Consider the following 19,983-nt stretch of genomic DNA (forward strand, 5'->3'; position numbering starts at 1 on the left):
TATCCTATTTCTACAAAGCTGTTTTTAAGAATTTATTAGTTGTTACATACAGGGTAGATGCATGATAATCTATCTTTTGTACAACTGGACAGCTTTTTTTTTTTTTTTTTTTTTTTTTTTTTACACCTTATCCTAATTAGAGAAACTATTTTACAGGGTACTGATAAGCATGTGATTTTATTTTTTCATATCCCAATAAATTTCTGATATCTTAGGCAGTCTAATATCAGAAAAGTAAAAATGTTCTCAAATATAACAGAATGCAAATCCTTATGGCTGTTTTTTGTGTATTAGGTACGGAATAGATGGTAAGGTTTTGATCATTTTATGGTTTATTAGTTCTATAATAAAATCTTTAATAGCCAATTTAGCTTCCTAACCCTCCTATAACTGAACTTGTCATTATTAAAACTATGGGGGGGGGGGGAATATAATGATTTTTATAAATTGGACTGTTTCTGGTCAATATGACGAAGGAAGTGACTGTAGCTAGGCAGGCTAGGTATATGTATATTTAAGTGACATTTTTCAAGGCTGCCAGTTCATGCAGAAGAGGAAGGACTAAACATTTGTTTTATCGAAACTTTCCAATGCTTTCCCTTGCTTTCAAACAACCTTTTTGTCCTTGTCCTTGTCGCATCTGAAACCTTTGGCATGTTTCTTTCCAGACAGTACAACTGATATTGCCTTGCATATCCACTTCATACATAATAATTATCTAAAATATTTGTTCATTATATAGCTGTGAGGGAGCCACTATATCATTAATTAGTTCTATTGTGTATAATAAATTATGTTGAAGGGAGTGATAGTAAATAAGCTTAATGTTTATATCTGTGTGTCAGGGTATATATATAAAGACATTAGGGAATCATACGTATACTGTATTTATGTCCAAGACAAAAAGTAATGCAGTTTGTACATGAACAAACATGTAAGAAAGATTTGTCTATATGGAGCAATCACAATTTTTAGGGATATTTCTGCATCAGCACCCATCTGGCTTACAATACTGTCGTGTGAAGTATGAAGACTGGACTTGAGGTAAAATAGGATACATTTTCTAGTATGAGTACTATTTATCAACAGTAATCTATTGACTTCCTTGTAGAATTTCCCTTTGATAATCATTAACTTATTTCACAAAGCTTAAGCTTAACATATATGAACCTATATAGTAATGCCCATATAAATGTATAGTTTGTTGATTTAGGAAGTATATAGTTTGCCATTCAAATCTAGTCTTAGCAGAGGCATTCAAATAAATGTTTCACATTTTTGGTATTTCAGGGCATATTTCCAGTTCTATAAACAAATGCTTGTAAAATGCACAATATTGCTTGTCAGTTATAGGTTAAAAAGAATAAAAATGAGAAAGAAACCTTAGAAGGTATTCATAACTCAATAAAGAGATGTTTTTGAAGTTTTGGCCAATACTGAGAAGAATTACCTTGTTTAAAATCGTAATAGAGAAAATATCAAAACACTGGAGCCTTTTTTTCTTTCAAAAACAAAAACTTAAAAGAATACAAATAAACTGTTGCACAATATCTCCAAAAGTCTGTATTTAAAGGAACCACTAATTAAATTTAAACTTTGTTCTCTATGGAAATTCTGTGGTGGTGTAATGGAGTCTGCTGCACCAAGAAAAAAGAAGGAAAATACATATTTCCATTTTACAAGATCAATATTCTCACGTTTTGAATATGCGGTTTCACTTTATCAATTGTGGCTTGTTAGGCAAATTAATCTTTGCAAAGTCATTTAATTCTTTTATCTAAAGGTTTAATCAAGTACAGCATTAAGAAGTTTTTTTAGCTTTCTTTGGCAATGTCCTATTAGTGCGTGTGTGTTTTATTTGTTAAATTCTGGTGGAACAGTACCTTCAAACTATATAGTTTTGCATGGCTCAGTATGTTGATTGGAGTTGTCTGACATGAAAAGCTCTTGCTGCCAAGAGTAAATGTCAATGTATGTATGTCTAGCATTTACCAAGCCTTAAAGATTCCATCTATTAAACACTAGATTTTGTCAGCTAATATCAGAACACAATAATCTTGTGTGGCAGCGAATTTACTGACCTCGAGCAAACTGAACGTCAAGAAGATGATCTTTTCACGTGTGTTTTTCTTCCTGCCTTTTTATCGCAGAGTTTTATAAAACATTTGTTTCTTTATTTGATACCAGGATCCCGGTACCCGTCCTTTCGCTGTGTTAACAGAATTACACATGAAGAGGTGTCAGAGGCATTCTGCGACTCCAGTATGAAGCCTAGCTCTGAAGAGGAGCCCTGCAACCTCTTTCCATGTCCTGCTTTGTAAGTTCACACATTAAATAATGTTGTAAATGAACTGTCATATCTGTTCAGCAGACATTGCTATATTTACCCCTTGGACAAGGTAGTTCTAGATTATAAAGAGTTGTTCAGTTTTAAATATACATTTTCCTTTCAGTAAGAAATCAAAGCTAAAGTTTCTTAAATTCAGGAAGAATTTTTAATATGCATTGCACATACTAAAAATTCATACCTATTTATATTACATTATGTGTATTTTTGACTATACTGAAGTCTAACAGATTAGATATTGGGCCGACCAATGTCTCTACTCCCTCTCCATTGCTCTAGACCCTGTAACATTCTTTTTTTTTAGTAGTCAGTGATGTATCTTGGCTGGCTACTGCCCTGGAGCCTCAACACTTCTGTCCTGTGCAATGAGCGCTGGGATATGACATATCCCAGCATGCTGTTTTCTAAATAACACATAATATAGTTTATTATGGATCCTATGCCAGATGTGTATGTCGGCTAAGAAGGGAGAGGTCTCTGCAACTGATCCATGGGTCATTGTCATGTCCGGGAGCCCGATTGCCCACCATGAACATCTCCCCTCAGTTGTATGACAGATTGACTGCTATCCTAGGCCTACTCCACCAAGGCCATAACTGCTTGTAGTTAAGTCTACTGTGTGTGATTTGTCAGCACCTGCTGACTGGACCTTTACACTGGTTTCTAGAGGGATATAATCACTTTTCAACAGTTTTAAGCATAATTCAGATTGACTTATCAAGTCCTTATATTAGTCAACTTACTAAAATATTTCCTTTATCCTGCTTTGTAAAATATATTTACTTTTATTGTGAAAGGACACCTGGTCTTTACTGTCCAAATTGTGCTAGTGGGATACATTAATACGATTTTTTTTATAGTTTTTTTGTTCCACTACTGATCATAACATTTCCGCAAAGTTGCTAGACTAATGGAATCAACAGAAAGTGTAAAGTCTTTAATGGCACATTGCATTATATCAATATTTTCCTCGTCAGACTCTGCTATTCTACTTAAATTGCTTTGCCAAAGCAATTAACCTCTTGGTTATTGACTAAGTTGACTTGCCACAGTGTGAACACTTTTAAAGATTATTTTTAATGAAATAAAGGAGAGATGAAAATGTCAGACATCTGTTTCCTTATGAGAAACAAGGGTTTTTTTGTTTTAACAATTCAATAACCCTGAACATTTTGGTTTAACTAAGCATTACTTTTGTTATTTCCATATATTCTTGAACAATAAGCGTTCACTAGTAATATATTTGTAATGCTTTGGTTTAATTGATATTGCTGCAAGTTTATCACAATTTTGTAAAATTGATGCTTTGGGTTGAAAATGTAGTATTTATACTAAATATTTTTTCTTTATTATTTCTTGAAATTAGGTTAGCATTTCTAACTACATGCGTTTATAATGTTTTTTATGGAACGCTTTAAAATAATTGAATTGAAATTTAGTCTACAGTCTGTTACACTTAATGCCCTGAGAATGATTTTGATGTTTTTTTAAGCGCATATTTTTATGTTTATGATTGAAATAAATAAATTAGGCCTATGAAAGTGCTGCCAAATTATAGGTGAGTGGAAACAAGATGAAGAACTTTATGTTGGGTACATTCTGCAAAGCAGTGTTTAGTTTGGTGTATTAGATTTTAGGCAAGTCGTCTCTAATTATTAACTCTTCATCATATCATAGTTGGGATATAGGAGAGTGGTCAGAATGCAGCAAAACATGTGGCCTGGGGATGCAGCACAGACAAATCCTATGCAGACACATCTACGCAAACCGTACCCTTACAGTACAGCCATACCGCTGCCAGAACTTGGAAAAACCAGAGACGACTACTACGTGCCAGATTAAGATCTGTAGTGAATGGCAAATAAGGACGGAGTGGACACCTGTAAGTAGCACTTGCAAAAATTTGAAACACAAGCAGAAGAGTGTATATAATATCATTATGTAACACTAGCTTTCTTTTTTTACTGCTTTTTCCCTACAACTATAGGTATACAATTATAAAGCAATTTCAATCTGTTGTATTCCTCAAGTATTTTGAGATTTGGCACTTCTTATGAATATATTCATCCTTCTGAAAACCCCTAGTAAGCTTTAATCAATTTAAGGCTTGCATTCCCATTTCCATAGTCTTGCTTTGCTTCACTTAGTAGCAGACAAATACGTAACTTCATATTTCACATTTCAAATTGTATGGAGCATTTTTCCATTTGTAAGCCTGAGAAGAAGAAATAAAATTGTCCGAAAGGGTTTTTCATATTGTTTATCTGAAGCTCTTGGAATTGTCGCATCTATTTTATACCATTATTCCGCTGCGAAACATTCACAAATTATTATTTTGAATGTGAGGAAATGGAGAGGTTTGTCTGTGACTGCTTGTCAGACACAATGAATGTTGATTCCTGCTGAGTGCAAATTCAGTTTTTTGTTTTTTTTTTTATAAAAATCTCACTATTTCCCCCAGTAACAGAAATTCTGTACTTCTCAAGATTCATTGTCTGGGATAAGCCACATCCCTGTCAAATGGTATACCTCATCACAGTTGTATTGTGAAGTATTTTGTTGTTTAGAGTGATAGGAAATACTGACCTTTTGAGCACCTGAGTTATCTGCAAATCAAACCGTTGTGATCATAAGTGTTAACGTACTTTACACATTTGCACTGGCACGCTTGAGGATTAGACGGTCAATAAGTAAATGTATTCCAATACATGGAAAAACTGCCAAAGTAAGCTTTTCATTTGCATATACTGTAAACCACAGGGCCCAGATATGAGCATAGATTATTTATATATACATCAACATTGGTATGTTGCCTACTTCAGCATGCCCTTCAAATATACAACCTTATGGATTATGTATTACTTGAGTGGAAACAAATAAAGATCTTTATTTTTGGACATCAAGGCAAAATATATCTTCACAGGAGGACCTCATTTAAAGGCCTATAGCTATTTTGCTTCTGACTAAATAATATTCTGTAGTGTTTGCCAAAGCAAAAAAGCAATATTTATGTTGTAAACTAAATAATGGCAGCCCCTAGCTATACTTCAGATATTAAATACTACAGAATGTTTAAAACCTCTAATAAATACTGTAGCGTAAGAGCAACCGAATAGATGCCAGTATTTACAGGCTATCTTCCATATGACACACTACAGAGCAAAAGAAAAGTCATCATGGTTCAATGGAAAAAAATCTGGTTTCCTTAAGATATAATTTATTGGTCATGATATATATCAGTTCCAGTATGAGGTCCTAAATGCAGAAGCTAAGCTAGCTGTTGGTGTCCTTGCAGTGCTCAGTCCCTTGTGGGGTAGGGCAGAAGACCCGCGATGTAAAGTGTGTCAGCAACATTGGTGATATTGTTGATGATGAAGAGTGTAACATGAAGTTACGACCAAATGATATCGAAAACTGTGACATGGGTGCGTGTGCCAAAAGCTGGTTCCTAACAGACTGGAGTGACAGGGTAGGTTATTTTTTATTTGTATTACCTCTAATCGATTTATTTCCATCTTTGTTGCAAATGGACTTATATTTGGTAGTGTTTTCTTCCTTAATCTGTTGCAGTGCTCTGCAGAGTGTGGTGAGGGCATTCGGACACGGTCAGTGGTTTGCCTGTCCAATCATATTAGCAGTTTGCCACTAGAAGGCTGTGGCAATAACAGACCACCTGAAGCTACAAAGTGTGACAATGGACCTTGTGAGGGCAAAGTTGAATGGTTTACAGGAAGCTGGAGTCAGGTAAATATTGGCGCTGTTATATGTGAAATATATACCCCTACCCTCCTCTTTCTTGCTCTGTTCTTTACAAAATAGATTTGAGACAGTAACAATAATACCTTAACATCGGACCTGGAATCTTGGTATAAGTATATTCATTTGTGTTGAGTGACAAGAAATTTTTACTGAAATATTAATGATTTAATTAAAAAAAAATGGTTTGTGAGCTCATGGACAAATGTGATGTGATATATCACCATGACATCTTTATACCGAAATTCCGTAATCAAGCTCTAGTGGTATTTATTTAATACATAGAAGTTGCTGCCTCGATCTTGTGGTCTATTAATAAAGTTTCATTTTGTAACCAGCAATCATGTGACAGTTTACACATTTACAAGTGTTCTGATCATTTACATAGGGTACCGATTTCAATAGCTTATGATGTTGAGACCCAGAATGACATATACCAAATGTTCCATGACCGTTATGAAATGAAACTGCTGTTAAGTGCTTCTTGACTGTGATTTATAATTCAGGTGTATAACACAGCATTGTTAAAGCATTATGTACTGACCTTCCTTGTTCCTTCGCTCCAAGGCATTCACTGTAGAGTTAATGCTTTATGTGCTCCTATGTGAGGTCAAGTATCTAGTTTATTGCAGTGTTCCATTAGTAGATTCCAGTTTGTTTAAATCCTGAAACGCTAGAACACATTAAGTGTAAATAACCGTCTGGGGGAATAGTGCATATTGCATAAGAAATGAGCAGACAGACTAATGTAAAGAACCAGGCATACTTTCTCCTTGTAAGGCCTTGGATATATTCCATTCAAGAACACAATGCACTGCACAACATGCCTTTGTTTTTATTAAAATAAAACTGTCCACATGTTTTATAGAATGTTAAAATGTATAAGATCAGGAGACATTGAAAAGTATTGTTGAAATAGTATCAAAGCTCAGGAAAAAAATATATATGTATGAATTTCCAAGCCAGGCTCCGCTGTGCCATTGTCTTTATAAAATCTAAACAAAAAAGTTTGAATAAAAAACTTAATTGAGTTCACTTTAGTTCGGGGTTACTGGAGTACTTAGTAGACAAATGAAGAATACAGGTTTTGGATATGACTCCCTAAGGTGACCCTACAAAGATAAATCTAGGCGCTTGTTGTTAGTTCAATGTTTCTTCTTATTCATGTTTAACAAAATTGCTGCTGCCAGTAGTGAAAATGTATTAAGCAAAGAATCAGGCCCATGAAAGGTGCATTGTGTCTTTCTGGTAGGACTGTGGCCTGACCTCTGCAAGCGGAGTCTCTGGAGCCAAAATTCCATTGCGTTACTGGAAAAGTGCCTGCTAGTGAAGGCCTTCATATAATATAACCCTGGCAAAAACATAGAAGTGCCTGGAAAATATTAAGTGCTACATTGCATTATACCACTGGAACCAAATTCCACAAGGGTAAAACATGTTTTCTATCTAGGGTGGTTTGATGCTCCATAGACTGGAATTAACTCTAGCTTGACTCTTGCTCCAGACCAAGGGCCAAATTTAGAAATTCCACTCTGCCATAAATAACGTATTACATTAGATACATAGTTTTTGTTATTGACATCTGCAAACTTTGTGGTCTTCACAAAAGACATTTAAAAAGCAGAAGTAATGGAGATTAATACAGTGAGGGAATTTAAACATGCATGGGATAGGCATAAATCTATCCTGAACCTAAAACAAGACCAAGGACTGAGATAAGGTTTGAGTCTTTACATCAGTAACAACCGGCAGACTAGATGGTCCTTATCTGATGTCAAAATGCTTGTTCATGTATTGTTTCAGATAATCAGAATATTTCAAAAGTGGTGGAATGAAAAGTAATAGTAAAAAAAAAAAAAAACATGATGTAGTCAAAGGATTAAATAATGACTATAAGACAAACAAGATAAATTCACAATGAACACGTTCTGAGTGACACAAAAGTAGTAAAAATCTTAAATATAACCATGGCAAAGAATAATCCAAGCAGTTCTCTTGTAAAAGCTCCTTGAAAAAAAATTACGTTGGGTTAAGCAACTGATTGATTTAAAAGAATTACAAATATATGTTAAAACAAAAAATAAATGGTTACATACTTAAAAATATAAATAGAACTTAAACCTGTAAAGTGTGTAGGCCCTGAATCAGAGTTTTTTTTCTTTTTCTGAGTCTTTTCATTTACTGTCCAGTTTTCTATTCACTCCTCAACTTACTTTATATTCTATCTGTATTCATTTTTATTTTGTCTTTACTTCTCTGGCTTGCTTAAGGACAGCACATACTTATAAAGCTGTACCTTTTGTTTCCTGTAAGATCTATAGATGGAAAAACACAAATGTCAGCCACATTTTCAAAGCTGTGCTGTGTATTTCTGAACCAAAATGTCATTTAATATGAATGTCGACCTGAATTATGTTGTGTATTGAGAATTCATAGCATAGTTATTATATTATTATTCTTGCTACTCATTCATTTCCTGACCAACAATTAAACCAATTATCAGGGGCGTAACTAGACGCCTCAGGGCCCGGGTGCGAGAATCTGTTAAGGGCCCCCCCACCCCCTCACCCCCCCAAAAAAAACATGATTTTTACCCAACAATTTTTTTTCAACAAATTACATATGGAATAATATCTGTAAATTTTTTCAACTTACTTTATCTTCAACAATGCAGCATTCAGGACAGGTAAAAGGTGACACGTAACAGCCATTGATGGTGTGGTTCTGCAAATATAAAGGACAACCATTAATCAACCTGTTTTATACATTTAGTGAAGTTATTGTCAATGATGTATATTTCTATAAGAAAACCAAGAGAAATTCATGGCAATTATGGCAATGTTAGACAGTAGAGTGACTTCCTTTTGGATTTCAACTTATTTAACCCTCTTCACTTCCAAATGACTAATTTACCTATGAAAGTATGCTATTTATTTTGATCCCATAAACTCTTTTTATGCTCTTAAAGTTATATTATACTAAAATTCCTCTAAATAGCTGTGTGAAAAGGATATTGAAGGCAGATACTCACTTCCTCTGCATAAAGGCATTTGAAATTAGATTAAATCAATTTAGAAAATATAAATACTGTACATATATATATATATATATATATATATATATATATATATATATACACACACACAAATACTTACTCAAATTTTCAAATTTCCTCAAATGCGGCAAAGAAACTTCAAAAAAGGGTTCACAACAGGGTCAACAACGGTAACTTCAACTTAACTACTTAAACATTTAACTTTCTTTGATGGAAAACCTGTAAAAACACAAAATGTTGACATACTTTAATAAAACAACTACTGAATAAAAAGAACCATGCATTCAACTCAACTGGTTAGTTCAACTTGGAACCAAGCATGCAAGGTTCAACCAAAAAACCTGTTAGTAGAACTTGTAACTAAAACCGTAACTTGTAACGCAAGCGATTTAACTTCACACTTACTACTCTCTCATTAAAATTGACGACGCCTTGCTTTCGCATCTGCAAAGTCGTCAACAATGCTGTCAATGTTCAGTCTTCTAGCTCTCTCATTTTCAATGCTTAACGTTGCAAGTCCCGAAAGTCTTTGCTGAGACATTGTGCTTCTCAAATAACTTTTAATTAGTTTTAGCTTTGAAAATGACCTTTCAGCAGTTGCCACTGTTACTGGGAGGGTGAGGAACAGCAGCAAAGCTATGCAAACATCAGGGAGAGTAGAAGATAATGCACTGTTTTCAACAAGCAGGAGGTGAGCAAGGCCCTTCACAGTGGAACAACTGCGAATCTCTTCCTGAAGTGCTGAACGGAAGGAGAGGAGTTGCCCAGGAAAATCTGGTGAAATATCCTCACTGTAGAACTCATGCAGTTTTGTTGCTGCTATTATCAAATTGTCATCAGATTCAGAAGCAAGAATGATGGGCTGAACTATCTGAAATCTGTTAAGGACTGCATTCATGCCAGTAAATCTGTTTGAGAGCTGGCTTAAGATTGTGTCCAAACACCTATAAAAAACAGTTGTTTTAAAGTGTTCTTCTGGGTCAGTTAGTCTTTCATCCATGCAAAGCTCATCGAAGTGGCACTTTACTTTTTTAATTCTCTTATTTTTAAACTTCTTTTCAATTCCCCACTTTTCTGCAAGTGTTATTGCAGCTGCTTTTGCGTCTTCAAAATTATTCCTATAGTTGGAAAGGGCTGTAACAGCATTCTGAATGAGCTGCACTGCACCAGACAATTCCATGTCTGTCGATTGCAAGACTTTTGAAATACTATTGACATGGTTCAAGATTTTTGTTTGCAGGACAATCAGAAACACAAACTGGAAAGATTCAATTTTTTTCTTTATACTTGCAGCATAATCTCTCTCTTTTGGTTTTGAAGAGACAAGGATAATTTTTGATAATGCCTGCATGATGTCTAGAAAACGGAAACGCAACGCAAGCAGGGAATCATGTCTAGAAGACCAGCGTGTAGGACAAAGACTTTTTAGTGTGACGGAGGACTCAGCAGTGAATGATGACAGAACGTTCCATCTTCGTATACTTTCCCCAAAGAAGATATATACGCTCTGCACGATGTCAAAGAATGAGGAAACCTCTTCTATGTCAGCAACAGCATCCTGAATAACTAAATTAAGGTTGTGTGCTGCACAGTGAACATACAGGGCATTTTTTTCTTTCTGTGCAATACGAGCCTGAACCCCAGAATATACACCACTCATGCTTGCAGCACCGTCATATCCCTGACCACGACACTTTGATATGTCAAGGCCCTTCTTTTCTATGCAGGCAACAATATCACTTTCTATGCCTGCTGCCGTCTGATCTCCAATGGCATGAAACCCTAAGAAAGCCTCCTTTACTGTAATGCTAGAAGCTCTCATATTCCTATCCCTTTCCACAGAAACATAACGAAATATCTGACTCATTTGATCAATTTTAGATATATCCTGTGTTGTATCCATTATTATGGAAAAAAATTGTGCTTGTTTGATATCAGCAACAATTTCTTGATGCACTTTGCTTGACAGAATTTCTATGACTTCATTTTGAATTTTAGGACTTAAGTATTTTACAGTACCTTGAGACTGGGGTAACTGGAGAAGTTCCTTTAAAACTGGGTCATACTCTGCAAGCAGTTCTATAATGGTCAGAAAGTTGCCATTGTTCACCTCCCCCAAACGCTCTCTGTGACCACGGAAGGCCAGATTAGCCATTGCCATTGTTAAAGTCACATTAACAATTCTACTTAAAACTTGCCTCCAAAAGTTTTTTTCCCGTCTTATCTGGTTTTCATTTTCCTCATCTACAGTTTTATGCCGCCTCCACTGGTCATATACTAGACAAGCTTCAATATGAGTTTGTGAATACTCATGCTTCTGAATTTTAGCAGACAGTCTCTGCCACTTCTGGATCCCTTTTGCCCATGCAGGTTCAAACCCCACCTTTTTACGGTCTGCAAATAACCAGCATGGTTCACAATAAACAGCATTAAGTTTTGGAGAGTAACACAGCCACATTACAGAAAGTTTAAGCCCTGTCTTTGTCACCCGCTCATAATAGTGCTCAGAAAAGCACCTTTTCATGGAATCGTTATCCCGCGGGAAAGGTCCTGGAGGTCTGCATGGGCCATGAGCCAATATAAACCTTTTAACATTCGCATCTGTTATCGTGACTGGGTAATGCCCCCGATCAGTCACATATTTCTCACCTACAATACAACTCTCTATACCACCACTTGAAGCTGCTCTATTGCTCTCCAAATCTGAATCAATGTCTTTATTGGTGGTGATGCCTACTGGTTGGTCTTGCATTGTGCTACAGCCTTCACCTGGATTGTCGTCTTCCACCAGTGGAGATTCAGTAGAGTGAGTGTCCTCACTGACTCCTGTCTCACTGACGACATTTGGACTTTCCTCCTGCACAGATGGTTCACTTTGCTCACTACTAGCTATAGCACTCTCAGACACAGTTTTTGGGATGGGAAAGAAGTGGCTTATTTTTGGGAGTTTCTGAATTTTCATTTGCTCCTCTTTGGCCTTTTTACGTTTCTGAGCACCACTTTTGGATGACATGATTGCTGAAAAATAGGTTTTATCTGTAAATAAAGTATATGACAGATAATAGTACACAAGCCCTTCAGGCAAGGAACTCTATGCACAGATTATAGGTTGAGTTGGACAGATATACATTTTACAGTGCAGCAGGGTGAAATAAGAAAAAAAAACAACTTCACCTGCATGATTGCTGCGTTAACCAATCATAAGCAGAGATGGACATCTGACCCAAGAGTGACTCACCTCTGTTTGTAGACTGGGATTGGGGACAGAGGTGACATTGGGAGGGGCTGATTGGGGACAGAAGTGACACTGGGTGGCTGGAGGCAGGGCCAGACAGGGAATAAAAAGCAGCCCTGACAATATCTGAGCCACAATTTGTACTATCCAAATAGCTATAAATCATTCTTTTTAAAACTATATTAAATTGTTCATTTACAATAACAGAATACCACATTACAATCCCAGGAAACAAAAGTGTTAAAAGGCCAAAATAAATAGCAGGGAATAGACAGAATATTAACTCCTCACCATCCATGTATGCTAGATAAAGGTGACATCAGAGCTCGGCAGATGTATGAGATAGAATCTTTTGTGATGGGATTGGGAGTACATCAATACACTAAAAAAGTCATGTCACATCTGAAGCCACAATTTAGTGCCACTAATAATTTTTAATAAAATATGCAGATTGAAATAGAGTAAATAACAAAAAACCTTTACCTTTCTTCACACTGATTTCAGGGCCTAGAATGTTTTGTCCACTGAAGTGACTACAAATTCAGAAATGGCGTTTTATCTCTGGATAAATAAAAATTACACAGTTCTATTTATTCCTACAGAAAGTAAAAAAAATGCCTAACATTAGGGTGCAGTCTTCCCTCCTTCTGACCCTGACCATGGTACTCTCCCCAGAGTCCCCTTGTCCCTCATTCACTAAACCATACCTCTCTTGCTTACTCCCTGTAGTTCATGTATAGATGAAATAAACAACACATGTAAACAGTACGTTCATGTATAGATCAACTGAATAAGACATAAAAACCCTGTATTTACAGGTATACATAAATGATGCTTAAGAAATATAGATCACTCTATCACGTGATATGTGTTCAAATTAAAAAGTGAAAATTAAAAGTAAAAATAATAATAAACAAGACTCCTCAAGCAATGCACTGCAGCAACCTGACAAAACACTCCTCAGGATGTTCAAGACCGGACGTAATCAAAGAAAAAGGGTCGCATGTACATAGGGCAAAATCAAAGAAAAAGGGGCGCATGTACATAGGGCGAAATCAAAGAAAAAGCGGCGCATGTACAAAGGGCATAATCAAAGAAAAAGGGGCGCATGTACATAGGGCGAAATCAAAGAAAAAACGGCGCATGTACAAAGGGCATAATCAAAGAAAAAGGGGCGCATGTACATAGGGCGAAATCAAAGAAAAAACGGCGCATGTACAAAGGGCATAATCAAAGAAAAAGGGGCGCATGTACATAGGGCCCCTTTTGTACATGCGCCCCTTTTTCTTTGAATACATAAATAATGTATGGAAACATAGCAAGCAGATATAGATCAACAGAATAACACACAAACCCAGCATTGCAGATATAGATCAAATAGAATTCACATAAAAACTCTGCATTAAAGGTATATTTAAAACCCCCTAAATTATAGGCATAGATCACAGGTCTCACACCTCAAAACCAGCCCTGGCCTCCACACTGCCCACATAGAACCTGACCAGCACCCAGATAACACACGGAGGGTTTGCCATCTTTGTCCCCAAACAGCACATCCTGTGCCTGGCTGGATGGGGACAAAGGTGACGCTGGGGAGCTGAACTTGTGTGTCTAATCTATATAAAAGTATTTATATATGTGTCTAGACAATTATGTCTATATAAAAATAAATCTAGAAATCTCCATTTTTTTTTTAAGAAAAAAAACTTTATGCGTTTTGTCCCCCTCCACAGACACACATATATTTATTTTTATGTTTATAATTGAAATAATAATGAAATAATAATTTAATGCCATATACAATTTTTTTAAAAAATACATTATTGTACTGACCTAACTATTCCTTCCACTTTGGGGCCCTGATGAAGTGCTGATGGCGTGATAGATGAAGACTTTCAAACTGGATGTACGTGACTGACACTCCAGCTCCAGCTCCAGCAGTCTGTGTGAGGGGGCGGAGCTTTCACCCCTCATGCTCTATGTGATCCGGTGATCCTGTACTCTGAGCGTGAGGGGGCGGAGCTTTCGCCCCTCACGCTGTATCAATGATTAGGCGGCCGTCGCCAGCTCCGTGGCGCGGCTTGCCTAATTTAAAAAAAAAAAAAAAAACGGTTTCGGGCGGCCCCTTGGCTTGGGCCCCCCTTCCACCGGGTCCCGATTTTGTGCGGCCCCTTGGCTTGGGCCCCCCTGCCGCCGGGGCCCGATTTCGTGCGGCCCCTTGGCTTGGGCCCCTCTGCCGCCGGGGCCCGATATCGTGCGGCCCCTTGGCTTGGGCCCCTCTGCCGCCTGAGCCCGATTTCGTGCGGCCCCTTCGCTTGGGCCCCTCTGCCGCCGGGGCCCGATTTCGTGCGGCCCCTTGCTTGGGCCCCTCTGCCGCCGGGGCCCGATTTCGTGCGGCCCCTTCGCTTGGGCCCCTCTGCCGCCGGGGCCCGATTTCGTGCGGCCCCTTGCTTGGGCCCCCCTGCCGCCGGGGCCCGGTCGCAGCCGCGACCCCTGCGACCCCGGTAGGTACGCCACTGCCAATTATACTGCTATATTCTTGTGTATTTTTAGTGGTACAAAGATAAACACACATTTCTGAATAACTTGACATTTAGCCGCAACAGTTCAAATGCAAATTATTAGCTCGGAACCTTGAAAATGCTTTTAATATATTTTAGAAAAAAATGCATTGCAAAAAAAAGAATACATCATTCTAGCTGTAACATTTCAGTCTGATTTTAAATTATTATATATTAACTTGGTAATTAACTTCTTTATAAGCGACCCACAGAGCATTTCACATTTGTGACTGTTGCATATTTTGCCGAATGATCTGTTAAACCTCTTCAGTGTTGAAATGGTTAACAACATGGATTTATTTTACAAGGTGCCAAAAAAACAGGATGAGTTATAATGATCTGGCAGAAATTTGCACTTGCAACAATTAAATCTGATGTTATAGCAGACAGGCAAAAAGTGTTCAACATGTGTTCAACACAAAAGTGTTCAACATGTCAGCATAGCCGATTTACACGACGACGTCTCACCTGGCAGTATCATAAAATAATACTCATTTATTAAATACTTTTGAATTGGGCTGTTGTAACGTTTTTTAAATCCTCCCCAATAATTAACAATTGGCTGTTTGATCTAAAAATATATATATATCGCAAAACTTTTGGGTACTTCTGGCTTTAACACTGGTTTGCTATGGCAGGGTACCTGTCCAGGTACGACATCACATTAGATCAAGAGAGCTGTAAAATAAGGTCCTGTTTCCCTGTTTTGCACACAAGCAATGCCCGGTCTCAGTGTGGTACATAAACAGTTGTGTATCCAGTGGTCCCACCATCTTCACACTGCTTAGGTCATCCATCTGGTGAGATTAAATTGGAAGCATTGGCAATGCTGAAGTCTCCTTTCACACGAAGTACTATATAAATTCCAGCTGTACATTTGTTTTTTTGAATACTTTTCGTGTACATGTGCAGCCATAGATTGATAGTTTTCATCCAAATTACTGTATAACAGTGGAATATCAAAAACTATGATATGGGAACAACAACGAGCATACAGACAGCTACAAAGATTTATAGAGTGAAGGAAAGCAGAAGCATAATTACCCAATCATTGTAGCTTTTTGTAAAAGATAATATTAGACATCTGAATAATTATACAACCCATAGACATCATATCGTAATTGGGTGAAATATTCCAAAATTATCTTATGCTGCCAGGCAACCCTTTGTATAGAAAATGCCTACTTGTGATGGATAAAGAAAAATGTACTGCTAATAGAATGCAACAGTTAAAAGAAAGGAGAATTTCTAGAAAAGTCATGAAAGAGTGATATTATTTCACTCATCTGTATAGACTAGATACCATCATATAAAAATACATTAGATCTGAGTTTATTTTAATTTGAATATTTTGTGCAGAAAGCCATCGGGAAACCGTCAAAAATGTGAAGGGCATTATGAGAACTACATGATCCACGTGGCAACCTAATCACTAGAGATATTAAAGTGATTAAAATACTCTATATAACTGCAAAATGTCTTCAGTTGTATGTAATAAATTATGGAAAAAAGTATGTCTATAGTTGGGTATTTTTTGTAAACTAATGATGATTCAACCGAATAGTGATGGATCTGGATTTAAGAATAATTCCTATTCTTATCTCGTTTACAGTGTTCTGTGGAGTGTGGCACAGGGACGCAACAGAGAGATGTAATCTGCATCAGAAAGACAGTCGACGGTTTCACTGTAGTCAAGCCATATGAATGTTCATATCTAGAGAGACCTCCTAACCAGCAATCCTGTCACCTCAAGTCCTGTGGGGCAAAGTGGTTTTACACTGACTGGAGTACAGTAGGTTTATTTTCTCTGGTTATTGCTTCAAGCTCTATTTATGAAATGGAATAATGGGTTACAAAGCAGAGGGGATTAATTCCTAAAACTAGGAATTGTCAGGAATTTAAGTCTTCAGGAAAGTTGCTGTCCTAACTCTACTTCACTATACATCATGAAGGACCAACCCCATTGAAAATCTCCTTCAAGGAAGCCTGAGAACTGGAACTACATCATGTGTAATCCAGTCACTGAGGTTTAAGGTGACTTCAAGAAACCTCATTGGTTTCACTACACATTATACATGATCAGCCCATCTATTTTTGCAGAGGCATGTCTATTTTGGCTCTTCATAATACACATTAAAGTTGAAATAATCATACCTTGAGGCTGTTTCTGGGTGCATTTGACAAGTAATTTTACTCACTTATTGAACAATTTTATATGGAGATTCCCTAGCAATTAACATATGAAGCCATCATGAAACGTATGTGTTGTGGTTATACTGATGTGTATTATGATAGTTTATGTCTAATTATTTTACACCATACTCACTAATTTGTTTAGTTTCCTGAAAACACTGGGTCACAAAATGCAGCATTGAATAGCTAGATTTGGTAATTGTGAGCCTTAGGTTTTCTGTTTGGCTGTAAGAAAAATCAATTCAAAGTCTTTATAAAGACAACATTTCATCAAAACAAAATAATGATTAATCCTTAGCCATGTTTGTAATCACCCTCCCCTGTGCCTGTTTCTGGCTATTTTGATTCACATTTCACATGCACAAAATGCCACACAATCGCAGACAACTAAAAAAAAAGGCCTTGTTAAAACCCTTAATGTCCATGCACTGCCTATCAGCTCTGAAGGGCCTACCAGACCAAACACATGAGAAAGCTTCACATTATAATGAGTTTCTCTCATTTCTCCATCCCCCCTTTTTACCTCTATCTCCTCCTACACAAAGAGGAAGAGAGATACAGAGAGAGATAATGAGAAAAGGCGGGATAATGAGGAAATAATGTAAAAAGGAAGAAGGGGGAGGATACTTCTCTCTACTCCTCACTAGCGCTCCTCTTCACTTACCTTTCCCAAGTCCTGTGGTGCGCTGCCAGGTCTGTTCGTACAGAACTCTGCCTCGCTGCTCGGTTTAGGTGCTTGCGGCAGGGAGACAAATATATGTATGAACAGACCTCGCGCTCCCTTAATGTTTGGTAAAGCTATGATCTCCCCATAGCCCTGCTCCTCCTGCTGCACTGGGGAGTGCCAGATATTTTGTGGAGGGGGGCATTTGACTTTTTATGTCTTTATGTCTAGACTTTGTCTAAACACAGCCCTGGTATTCTCGCTGAATATTAAAGAGATTTCCCTCTCACTCTCCCAAGTCTAAGTTTTTGTTAACCCGCTCCAGATTCCTGCATGCAAGAATGTATTTTTTTCAAAAAAACATTGTTTTACCATCATATTTGCTTTAATGCCATCTTAGAAAAAATACACAATTAAAAAAAACCTATAGCTATATGTTTGCTCTAGTTTCTGAACTCTACCGACATCAAAGTGATTGCAAACTCTTCAAAGAACGAAGAAAATAGTTAATCTTTGAAAGGCCTTGAGCAACTGCCCCCCAATGATCATTCAATTTATTTGTCAGATTGCTCAGTTAGCTGTTAATGACAGCAGAGAGTGAGCTATGACTATAAGTCTAAGAAAGAAAAGTTAAATTATAAAGATGACAAGAGTATGACTGGGTTTCTAAAGGTTATAACTAAGATTATATTCCGCACAGCAGGTCATTCCTGGTTCAAAAATATTCTTGGGGGTGCAGGTTGCTAAAAATTCCATATAAAATACAAAAGAATAATGGTATTCTGTCTGCCAGACATTCAAAACATATCAAGCATCAGCCAATAAAGCTACTTAAACATTAATGGAAGCAAGTGATGCCTGTTGCTACCTTTACTATTACACTGAGTATTGAAAATATATCTTTAACAAACTTTAGTGCTCGAAATCCTGCGAAGGTGGCTTCAGAGTCAGAGAGGTACGATGTCTTTCGGATGATATGACACACAGTGATAGATGTGAACCAGATCTTAAACCAGATGACAACGAGGCATGCAACACCCAGGACTGCATACCAGAAATAGGTAATGTATCATGAATATGTACAGGTACAAAATAATAAATTTATACCATAGGTACATTTTGTGCAAGTCTGTGTAGTTAAGTGGCACAGAGCTGATAATTTCCCTAAAACCTCAGGGTATCATCTTGGTCTAAGACTCGCCCCATTGATTTGTGCATTGCAATTGAGCAAAACCTTTGGCAATAGTGCATGCCTTTGTGAAGCCCCAGTGTTGTCCCTCCAAGAAGGGGGGGGGGGGTTAAAGCGAAGGTTCTGAATTGAAAGGAGGAAGAGGCTTGGGGAAGGGTGTCTAATAGTAGGAGAGCAAGAAGAGATGGTGCTTTCATAATGCATTTCAGGGAGTTGGGTCCAGAAAAGAATCACATGAACTGTTCAGAAACCAGTCTCATCTTAAACTGCCTTATTTGTAGATAATTATAATGTAGTATTTACTTCACATCTATAAGTACATTAGGTTAGATAGAAAAGACACTTGTTTCATAACATTCAGTAGTCAAGTATGACTATCTCTTTTCTTTCTACAGATGAAAACTGCAGAGACAAGTACTATAATTGCAATGTGGTAGTACAGGCCAGATTGTGCGTGTATGCATATTACAAAACTGCTTGCTGCGCTTCCTGCCACAGAGCAGCCAGCAGACAGTCAGGATACCTTGGACGAAGATAACATCTGAAGCATCTACATCAACAGATACACAGAAGCAGAGTTAATGACTGATCTGTACCTGCCTCTTTAATTGTATGTCTCAAGAAGAGAAAAAACATTCACCATGAAATCCTTTCAGTTAGAATCATCACTTTTTTTTTTTTTTTTTTTTTTTTTTAGGAACTATGACTTTTAAAAAATAATAATTACATAGGCTGTGAACTTATAACACTCTCTTAGACTGTGTGCACACTTTTGGAACAATGCATCACCATGCAGTACCAATATAAAGCCAGCTACGATTTTCAAGATTCCAAATAAAAAGCACAGACCTGGCATTATTTTGATTACTTGGGCATGAGTCTAAAATTATTTTTGAGTTGACACTTTGTAAATAATAGGGCATTTATTTTCCTATTACGTAAGGTACAAATGACTCTCTCTCTCAAAACCCCCCCAAAAAACC

The 19,983-nt window shown here is 37.1% G+C and overlaps 1 protein-coding gene across 2 annotated transcripts in view; it reads left to right on the plus strand.

The window, feature by feature from the left end:
* Nucleotides 1-19,647, plus strand: part of THSD4 (thrombospondin type 1 domain containing 4) — a 246,778-nt gene extending 227,131 nt beyond the window's left edge. For both annotated transcript variants that reach the window (XM_053461868.1, XM_053461867.1), the window contains 7 exons: nucleotides 2,188-2,317; nucleotides 4,025-4,229; nucleotides 5,643-5,816; nucleotides 5,918-6,091; nucleotides 16,567-16,746; nucleotides 18,728-18,872; nucleotides 19,396-19,647. In XM_053461868.1, the coding sequence (XP_053317843.1) occupies nucleotides 2,188-2,317; nucleotides 4,025-4,229; nucleotides 5,643-5,816; nucleotides 5,918-6,091; nucleotides 16,567-16,746; nucleotides 18,728-18,872; nucleotides 19,396-19,538 (1,151 nt within the window). In that variant the 3' untranslated portion in view covers nucleotides 19,539-19,647. The remainder of the gene's footprint in view (nucleotides 1-2,187; nucleotides 2,318-4,024; nucleotides 4,230-5,642; nucleotides 5,817-5,917; nucleotides 6,092-16,566; nucleotides 16,747-18,727; nucleotides 18,873-19,395) is intronic.
* The last annotated feature ends 336 nt before the right edge of the window (nucleotides 19,648-19,983 follow it).

Source organism: Spea bombifrons, chromosome 4 (genome assembly GCF_027358695.1).
Source record: "Spea bombifrons isolate aSpeBom1 chromosome 4, aSpeBom1.2.pri, whole genome shotgun sequence".
NCBI lineage: Eukaryota > Metazoa > Chordata > Amphibia > Anura > Pelobatidae > Spea > Spea bombifrons.